The following is a 10,454-nucleotide window of genomic DNA, read 5'->3' on the forward strand; positions in this document are numbered from 1 at the left end:
CTCCTCGAATAGTATCCAAAATCGGGGTCATTACCGTCAACCTCATACAAATATCTCGGATCGGGGCGCTTTCCGCCCTACGGCTCAATGCGTCAGCTACCACATTAGCCTTGCCCGGATGGTACAGGATCTCACAATCGTAATCCTTCACCACATCCAACCACCTCCTCTGTCGCATATTCAGATTTGGTTGATCCATCAAGTACTTCAGACTCTTGTGGTCCGTGTAGATGGTACACCGAACCCCATAAAGATAATGCCGCCAGATCTTGAGGGCAAACACCACGGCCCCCAATTCCAGGTCGTGGGTGGGATATCTCAACTCATGAGGCTTCAACTGCCTCGAAGCATACGCTATCACATGTCCCCTCTGCATAAGCACCGCCCCCAAACCCGATATAGATGCATCACAGTACACCAGAAAATCCTCCATCCCTTCCGGGAGTGCAAGCACCGGAGCCTCGCACAATTTCTAATGAAGCGACTCGAATGATGACTGCTGCTCCGGTCCCCATGAAAATGCAGCACCCTTCCGGGTCATCCTAGTAAGTGGCACGACAATCTTGGAGAAATCCTTGATAAACCTGCGATAATATCCAGCCAAACCCAGAAAACTCCTGATCTCAGTGGGTGATCTTGACACCTCCCACCTCAAAACCGCCTCAATCTTGGCCGGGTCGACCAATATCCCTTTCTGGTTAACAAGATGCCCGAGGAATTGGACCTCTCGTAACCAGAAATCATACTTGGAGAATTTGGCATATAGCCTCTCCGATCTCAATACCCCAAGAATTTCCCTCAAATGTTCCTCATGCTGCTCCCTAGACCTCGAATACACCAAAATATCATCAATGAATACGATCACCGACCGATCCAGCATCGGTCGACACACCCGGTTCATAAGATCCATGAACGCAGCCGGGGCATTGGTGAGCCCAAAAGGCATCACCACAAACTCATAATGTCCATAACGAGTTCTGAAAGCAGTCTTCTGGATATCTTCATCCCGAACCCTCATCTGATGATAACCCGACCTCAAGTCTATCTTGGAGAACCAAGATGCCCTCTGCAACTGATCGAACAGATCGTCAATCCTACGTAACGGATACCGGTTCTTAACCGTCAACTTGTTCAACTCCCGGTAATCGATACACATCCGGTGTGAACCATCCTTTTTCTTGACGAACAAAATCGGCGCTCCCCAAGGTGAGCTACTCGGTCAAATAAACCCCTTTCCCAACAGCTCCTGAAGCTGCGAGGATAACTCCTGCATTTCCGGCGGAGCGAGACGATAAGGCGCCATGGCGATGGGCGCCGCTCCCGGAACCAAATCGATACGGAACTCCACTTGCCTTTCCGGAGGCACACCTAGTAACTCTTCGGGGAATACATCCGAAAACTCGCATACAACAGGAACGTCATCAACCGAATTGGGCCTCCCCGCGGCCACTCAAGTATCCATCACATAGGCTATGAATCCATTGCAGCCTTGCTGCAAACTCTGCCTTGCCCTGGCAGCCAAACAAAACGCCGACCCACACCGGGTCCCCTCGCCATAAACCGTAAGCACTCCCCCACTAGGGTCTCGAATCGTCATCAGCTGTCTCTCGCAGTCAATGACTGCCCCAAACTTACTCAACCAGTCCATGCCCACAATGACGCAGACATCCCCCATAGCTATAGGAACCAAGTCTATAGGGAACTCAACCCTAAAAATCTCGAGCACACATCCTCAAATCACATCAGTGGCGTATACCGCTTTCTCATCTGCTATAGAAACTCGCAGGGGTCGACTCATCACCTCCCGATCAATACCGATGTGCTGGCTAAAAGCCAGCGATACAAAAGACCGACTCGCACCCGAGTCAAATAATACCAAAGCAGGTACAGAATTCACAAGAAAAGTACCTACGCATATCATAATATAAGCACAATATCTTAGCATAAAAGTAAATACATGAAAGCATACATACCGGCTACGACATCAGGCGCCGCGTGGACCTCCTCCGCAGTCATCTGGAAAGCTCTTCCACGAGCCTTCGGAGCCTCGACCTTCACTGGCCGAGTCTCGGTAACCCTGGCAGCAGGCGTAGATCCCTGGCGAAGCTGGGGGCACTCGGCCTTCCGATGGCCAGTCTGGTTGCAATGAAAGCAAACCATGAATCCATTGGGGAAATCCCTAGCAATGTGCCCCTCCTTGCCACACTTGTAGCAAGCACACGATCGACATGCCCCCTCGTGACCCTTGCCGCACTTTCCGCAAGTGCAGCCCTTCTGACCTCCCGATCTTGAATCGGCGGACTTAGTCCGCTTGGTTGCCGGCTGAGACTGAGCCAGCCGCCGATCCACCTGTTGAGACTCGGCCTCCTCCCTGGCCTGGGTCTCCAACTCGATCTCACGCTTCCTGGCATTCGCCTGAAGCTCAACAAAAGTCTGGTATGATGAGTTCGATATGAACTCCCGGATATCCCTCCTCAGCATACCCAAATACCGGCTCATCCGAGCCTGCTCCGAGGACACCTACTCAGGGCAAAACATCGCCCTCTCATGAAACATCCGCGTAATCACCATGACAGAATCATTACCCTGCTTGAGGGACAAAAACTCCTGAACCAACCGTTCCTTCTCCACCGGGGGAACGTACTCGTCTCTGAACATAGCAGTAAACCTCTCCCAAGTCACAACTGAAACCTATGCCAGAGTGAAGTTCACCGTCACGAACTTCCACCAATCCTTTGCTCCCAGGCGGAGCTGGTTCAAGGCGAACCGTACCCTCAGATGCTCCGGACATGAACAAGTGTAGAAGCATCCCTCGATATCAGCAATCCATCTCATCACAGCGATCGGATCCTGCGTCCCGTCAAACTCAGGTGGCTTCATGTTGCTGAACTCCTGGAACAACAACGAGTCACCTCCCTGTGGTCTGGCAGCGGCCACAGTTGCGGTACCTACAACGGCTGCAGCCTCAGTCACCGCAGCGTACCGCTCATCAAAGGTCTCCATCAGTGTGGTCTTAATAGACCCAAACATCTCCGGAATCTCAGCTCGGATCGCTGCAGCCACCTCCTCATGAATCATCTGACGAAGCTCCTCGTCAGTCACACTACTCGTACCAGGTCTGTGGCGTGGTCCAACCATGATGCCTCTGAAATACAACATAAAAATATCAGAGACTCTATCGAGCATAATCGCACTCGATAACGCAGCCCTACTCAGTCTCCGATACCCAGGGATTCTTACTTGGGTTGCCCACTGACCCGGTGTCTTCAGTAGTACGGGCCCGATACTACCAACTACACCGCATCAGCATTCACCCCAAGTCCTCCTCCCCAAACCCCGGATCATGAGTACTCTATTCTTGCCATGCACTAGCTACCCACTCACTCTCAAAGCACCTCATAGCAGCAGATTTTCCCTAGACTAAGGCATCACAAATCAGGCCACTCTAGTCCTAATATGAATACCTAGTCTACTAGCATGCGTATCATATCATATCATATCTCATCACAAATATTGTAAGAGTATTTTGGGGAGTTTACCGTTCGGGCGCTGGCTGACCGTACACACTTCTTCTTCCTTGATTGTTTCAAAATCTCTTATCAAGTTTTTATTGATTTTATTAATTAAAAATTTCTCAAATCCCCAGTTTGAGTTCAGGTATGCCCGAAGGTGTATCCGAATCCCTCAAACCAAGGATCTGATACCAACTTGTAACGACGTAAATTTTAAAACCAATTTTTCATTTTTGCAAACATCAAAACATCAATTAATATTTCAAATTCAAACGTAAGCAATATTGTCACAACCGAATACATCACAAAGATCATAAAAATAGTTTTCCCCGATAATGTGTACGATCACGTCGGCGCCTTCCCACGGTCCTCGCTAGTACCTGAAACACATAACACAACAACTGTAAGCATAATTGCTTAGTGAGTTCCCCAAAATACAACCTACGCACATACGCCTTTCCAGGCCCTGACCTTCCGGTCCATGTGTCTCAGGGGACTTCCGTCCCGAGTGGGTAAACCTTCCGGTCCTACCCACGTCAACCTTACGGTCCACATTACAACGCCTTCCGGCCCATAACATATTGCCTTCCGGCCCATATCAAGCATATCATACATGGTACATATAACGATTAACTTATCACACATAATGCATATATCTCATATCATATTCGACCTTCCGGTCACACAGTCAAACCCTTCCGGGTACAGTATAGTGAGAAGACTCACCTTGTGGAAAGTCTAAGATCTCGTGTCCTTGCTATCACCGAATCCAACGACGGCTCAACCTCGCCTAAGCATAAAAATATCATTTAATACACAAAGACTTCCACTACTAAAACTTTACCCCTTATCATCCTTCCTGAAAGGGTAAAAGACCATTTTACCCTTCCTTGACCTAAAGTCCTCATGTTGACCCAAAACCCTAAAAGTCAACAAAAGTCAACCATGAGAGTACGCGGGGCGTACATCGCCAACTCCCCCTGGATCGGGGTCTCCACCCAGTACGCGGCGCATACTGGAAGTTACGCCCTGCGTAACCACCAGAATCAGTCACCCTCCATTTCTGGTCTTAATCGGTTAAGCCATTACTACAACTTCTAGATCCGACTCTTTTAGTGTGTCTAAACCCATAAAGTCGAGACCTTTAAGCCTTGGCATGGCTGTAAAGGCCCCAACATCACACAAAAACCTTTCATTCAAACTCAAGGATCTAGATCTCATGCATGGTGCAACATCCACGACCAAGATGCCATTTTTATGAGTCTACAACTCCAATACATCAGAAATATGAAGTATCTAAGCTTATGGAGGCCATTTGCACAAAAGTCTCCACCTTTGGGACTTAAACCCTAGAAAATGACATCTAAAGCATACAACATGAACCAAGTGACAAGATCCGAACTTTATACCTGAAAATGAAGCTTTAACCCTTGCAAAGCTCAGATCTACACTTGAGCACCACTTCTAGCCTCTCCAACATGCTCTTCTTCTCCTTTGCAACCTTAAAATGGCACTACCAAGCTTAGAATGCACACGCAAAGGCTTAAGGACGATGGCACACACTATTTAGGGTTTCACTCTGAGGGGTGGTGGCTGAGAAGTCCAGCCACACATTCCTTTTATAGCCTCAACAAAGGAAATTAGGGTTTGGGTCTGAATGAGTTATGCCGGGCGTAACCTTGGGTACGCCCCGCGTACCTGAGGGGGAACGCGTCCAAATGAGGCGCGCGAGTACGCGCAGCGTACACCTTGTACGCCCAGCATACTCGACTACCATGGAAACCCTAAATTTACAACTTAATCTAAAATAGAAGAATACCTGGATTCGGACTGTTACAAGCAGAATAATAATACTCATTGGACCTATACCTTTTTCTTTTTGTTTGTTTTTTTTTGTTTTGTTTTGTTTTGTTTTTGTTTTTGTTTTTGTTTTTATTTTTTATTTATTTTTTTTTACTTCAAACCAACACATAATGATTTCAAAAATAAAAATTGTACACAATACTTAAAAGAATTTCAAATAAAGACATTATAAAAACTTTACACAAACAATTATATAACGAATCTTACTTTTGCTCAGTGAGAGTAAGAGAGAGACCGACAATCAAAACTTTAAAAGATTCCAGTTCTTTCTCATACATTCAGAGTTTAGCAAATGATTTTTTGAAAGCAAAGGAGATTTGGTTTAGAAACAAATATTTTTAGAATCTTAATTTTGATCTTCTTGTTTTGAAATAATTCATTTAATTCTGCATGTGAGAGCAGTTAACAACTCAAATCTAATGGAGTCACCTAAAAGAACCATCCATTAACGCCTTGTTCCCGAGTTTTTCTTTAAATTCAATAAATGAAAGGGAAGAAAAATATTGATAGAAAGAAAGGGAGAGGAAGGAAAATTTCCTTTATTATGTGTTCCCGAGTTCGGAGGAAATGAAAAGAAAATTTTAAGTTTTTGTGTTCACGAGTTAAGAGGGAAAATAAAATAAACTTAAAGATGTTCATTTCCCTCACTTTCTTCTCAAATCGGCCCAATTTGGGAGGAAATTTTGGAAGGAAAATATAACTTCAAATTATTTCCTTCATTTCACTTTCCTTCCAGTAATGAAATTCGGAAACACGATTTTCCTTCGACATTTCTCATTTTCTCTGCATTTCCATCCATATCCCTCCTTAAAACCACATGTATTGTTTTTTGAAGATTTTTCTAAATATGATTGTTATTATGTTTATGTATTAATGCTGATAACTTTAATAACAATAAAATATTATATTATACTAATAATCTTGTTCGTTATAATACTTTTATTAGTTATTATTACAAGTATATTTATATTAATATTAATATTTTTATTATAATAAACTATTTTTTGTGGTATCATATGTGAAAAAAAAATCTTTAAAAACCTTTGGGAGCTGCGTTTGCCTTGTGAAAAAGTTCGAACCCGAAGTACTCACTGAAGTATTGCGAGTAAGCTTCCACTTAATTCATTTGCTGTTTCTAAAAAACATATTATTATTTCTCTAAGAGATGGTGAATAAATTATTGTATTGTTTTATCTAAAAAAATTAGTCAAAAGAAACATTAAATCATATAAAAATATTTAACAGATCAAATGCCATTCAAATTGGACGTAATATTCAAATAGGGTGTAATGTTCGGTTTTAGGAGACTGCCATGTTTTTTATTTTTTTTTCAAGAAGATACATATATTTTTAGACCTCTAATCTTCTAAAAAACAATATGCAAATAAAATATCTTCTCGCTCGACAAAAGAAAAACATTTTTAGAAAAAAGCCAGTATTTTAGGGGGTGTTTGGATAAATACTTTTTAATTTATTAGCTTATTGTTTATTGCAGTGAGAATAAACATTTTTTAAAAAATGTATTTAAATTAGTTTATTGTGGTGGGAATAAACATTTTAAGTATTTGATAAACAAAACAGTTTATATGAGTAAAATGACCAATAAACAATAAACAATAAACATTTCCTTCTTGCTTATTAAAATCAGTTTATTTGGTTTATTCCTACCGCAATAAACTGATTTTTAAAGACTCATATGCAAAGACTTAAATTTATTTATTTCGGTGAAATTAAACAATAAGCAATAAACAACCTATTTTATCCCTATCCAAACACCCCCTAAATCCTAACTCACAATAATCAAACTTGTATTAAACAACATTAACTATTAAGTAGTTGTAATAATAGGTTCACCAAAGATTCAAAGTCCAAACATCCCTCATTGTAGACTTTTGTAAGCGCGAGGGTATTTTAGACATTTCCTAACGTGTCAGGTGCCTAACAAGCTGTAGTTGAGTCATAATAAGCGAAGAGGCGTTACGATCGAAGTCCAAACTCTTCGCAACACTCAACTCTTTCTCAATCAAATCGACCAACACACACAAGAACCAGAGAAGCCTTCCTCAATTTCTCCGCCCCTCTTCCCTTTTAAACAAATCTCTACAAACCCTATAAAGCAACATTACATTTTCTTTTCAAATTTGCCCAATCTTTTGATCTGTAATAACCCCACATCCCCTCTTCAATTTCACCAAAATGGCTTCGATTTTTCAAACAGTCGGAGCTGTTACATCTCTCTCGTCCAACGCCTCATTCGACACCAAGAAATTCCACCTTTCTTCTCGTAAATCCCTTTCAGGTATCGTCATTCACTTCGATTCAATCATACCATGCTATGATTTTTTTTAGTTGATTTGTAGATACATTGATCGTGTCTGCTGCTTTTGGTTGTGGTTTAGTTAATTGCTGATTTGTGTAGCTTGTTATTTACATTTCAGAGAGGAAAGCGAGTTTTCTTGTGGTTAGATCTGATGCTGCTAAGATGAACACTGGTTTGAACAAAATTGGGGGTAGAGCTGATCAATTGGTTACAAATGCTGTTGCAGTAATTCTTCTTCTTCTCTCTATATTCATTTGTGTGTGTGTGTGTTCTTCGTATTGAACTCTTGAATCGTTCATATATTGCAGACAAAACCTGACACTTCAGCAGCATCGACTGCATCCAAACCTGGGTATGCTTATTTCATCTCATATATGTATATATATAGTTTGAGGAGTTAGCTCTTTCACTTCATTTCTAATTTAATCAATTGACTTTAAAAATCATACCTATGTGAAAAAGATTCAACTTCTTCACGATTACAGCTTTTCTATGGCCATAATTACCAACAATCATCAATTTTGTAAAAAAGATTTTCACTTTTGACAACAATTCTTGATTGAACTAGAAATACAAGAAAAGTGTGCTGCTATTTCCTGCAATTTTCCCTTTTGTGAATCGTATGTATCTTTGCTTGATCTTTAATGCCTTGAAAGGAAGCCTAATTTGGGATTTGTTTCTTTAACATTACCCTTTTTATTACAATGAAAAAAAAATTAGGAATAGCAAAATTTGATGTAATTGAAGGCTGTTTTTGTGCTTTGTTTATAACTTGAATGTAGAATCTTCCTATTTAAGCATTTTACTTCACAAAACCTACCAATTATAGCAATATCACTAAAATATAAAACAAATTTCACTACAATAATTAGGTAGATTTTCAAAAGTAGGATGCTATAATAAATAAATCAATGATCATTTTGATTCTATAGGCACGAACTACTACTCTTCGAAGCTCTAAGAGAAGGCCTCGAGGAAGAAATGGAGCGGGACCCACATGTATGCATAATGGGAGAAGACGTGGGCCACTACGGAGGCTCCTACAAAGTCTCAAAAGGCCTCGCCCCAAAATACGGCGATTTACGCGTTCTCGACACTCCAATTGCCGAGAACGCGTTCACCGGAATGGGAATCGGAGCCGCCATGACCGGATTACGCCCCGTCATCGAAGGAATGAACATGGGATTCCTCCTCTTAGCCTTCAACCAAATCTCCAACAACTGCGGAATGCTCCATTACACTTCCGGAGGGCAATTCAAGATTCCGGTCGTCATCCGTGGGCCCGGTGGAGTCGGACGACAGCTCGGAGCTGAACACTCTCAAAGATTGGAATCGTATTTCCAATCCATCCCCGGAATCCAAATGGTGGCATGCTCGACTCCTTACAATGCCAAAGGGTTAATGAAAGCTGCGATTCGTAGTGATAATCCCGTGATTCTTTTTGAACATGTTTTGTTGTACAATTTGAAGGAAACGATTCCCGATGAGGAATATGTTTTGAATCTTGAGGAAGCGGAAATGGTGAGACCAGGGGAACATGTGACGATTTTGACGTATTCGAGGATGAGGTATCATGTGATGCAAGCGGCGAAGACTTTGGTCAACAAAGGGTTTGACCCTGAAGTTATTGATATTCGTTCGTTGAAGCCTTTTGATCTTCATACGATTGGGAATTCGATTAAGAAGACTCATCGAGTGATAATTGTGGAGGAATGTATGAGAACAGGTGGAATTGGGGCGAGTTTAACCGCGGCTATTAATGAGAATTTTCAAGATTATTTGGATGCGCCGATTGTGTGTTTATCTTCACAGGATGTGCCGACGCCGTATGCGGGGACGTTGGAGGAGTGGACGGTGGTTCAGCCGCCGCAGATTGTGGCGGCGGTGGAGCAGCTTTGTCGGTGAAAGAGATGAAGGATAAAAAAGTCAATTTCTATCGGTTTTGTTTTGGTTTATGTGGGGATTATCGTTATGGAACTAAAAGCTCGTTGATGTTTCTAGTTTGTTTGAACTTGTTTTTTCTGTGTTTGGCTTATGATGATTTGGATAGTCCATTTGTTCTATACGAGTTTTTATATTTTGCAAATGATTCGTGTCATCTATATTTATAGTTTTGGCAAATCAACAGAAATTCGATTCGATTGCACCAATATGATCCAAAGCTTCATTCCAGAAAGTGTATTCACTAATCTCTATTCTCTAGTATTGATGTTGTATCTAGCTAAACCAATGCTAACGTAAAAAAATCGATAGATCAAAGGAAATAAAGATGGATTTTTGTTTCACTGACATCACTAGCATGATCGGATATATAATTGAAGTTAGAAACTTTTTATCTTGTTGGAACACTGACTTTTTAACATGAGTAACAACAAAAAAAATTCATATATTATTTTTGAAAACATATTGGCATACACTTGTATTAATAATTCAATACAATGTAGTTATCAAAAGATTCGATTCAAAGAAAATAAAATACAATGATCTGCATCGGGTATCATTTTTTTTTTCTTTTAACCCTCTATAATCATACGTTCTCTGTCTCTTTAAATCTAGGTGCTCAAATTCTCTAATTCTTTGATCCTTACTTCTTAAATAAATTTACCTACAAAACACACAACAATAAAAAAGATAAGCTTCTTAAATAAATTTACCTACAAAACACACAACAATAAAAAAGATAAGCTACCAAAGAGCTTTGGGAATAATTGTTAACAATGCTACACATACCAATTATGACATACAAATACACCAATCTT

At 41.2% G+C, this 10,454-nt stretch overlaps 1 protein-coding gene across 2 annotated transcripts; it reads left to right on the forward strand.

Annotated features, from left to right (window-relative positions):
• Nucleotides 1–7,338: 7,338 nt before the first annotated feature.
• LOC145005261 (Transketolase family protein) lies at nt 7,339–9,781 on the forward strand. 2 transcript variants are annotated; one of them, XM_078964330.1, is made up of 4 exons: nt 7,339–7,667; nt 7,807–7,920; nt 8,004–8,047; nt 8,628–9,781. In XM_078964330.1, the coding sequence occupies exons 1-4, from the start codon at nt 7,572–7,574 to the stop codon at nt 9,598–9,600; spliced, it is 1,227 nt and encodes a 408-aa protein (XP_078820456.1). In that variant the 5' UTR covers nt 7,339–7,571; the 3' UTR covers nt 9,601–9,781. The 2 variants fall into 2 exon arrangements, with proteins under 2 accessions (XP_078820456.1, XP_078820455.1); XM_078964329.1 differs by having other exon boundaries at nt 7,340–7,674; nt 7,814–7,920.
• Nucleotides 9,782–10,454: the final 673 nt, after the last annotated feature.

This window comes from Lactuca saligna, chromosome 7 (assembly GCF_052625555.1).
Source record: "Lactuca saligna cultivar CGN05327 chromosome 7, ASM5262555v1, whole genome shotgun sequence".
Taxonomy (NCBI): Eukaryota; Viridiplantae; Streptophyta; class Magnoliopsida; order Asterales; family Asteraceae; genus Lactuca; species Lactuca saligna.

What these genes read in the sequence shown, in the direction of transcription:
- LOC145005261 (XM_078964330.1), top strand. Translation starts at nt 7,572, where the DNA reads ATGGCTTCGATTTTTCAAACAGTCGGAGCTGTTACATCTCTCTCGTCC. An exon ending in TGGTTACAAATGCTGTTGCA is followed by an intron (nt 7,921 to 8,003) that starts GTAATTCTTCTT and finishes CATATATTGCAG; the next exon opens with ACAAAACCTGACACTTCAGC. An exon ending in TCGACTGCATCCAAACCTGG is followed by an intron (nt 8,048 to 8,627) that starts GTATGCTTATTT and finishes TTGATTCTATAG; the next exon opens with GCACGAACTACTACTCTTCG.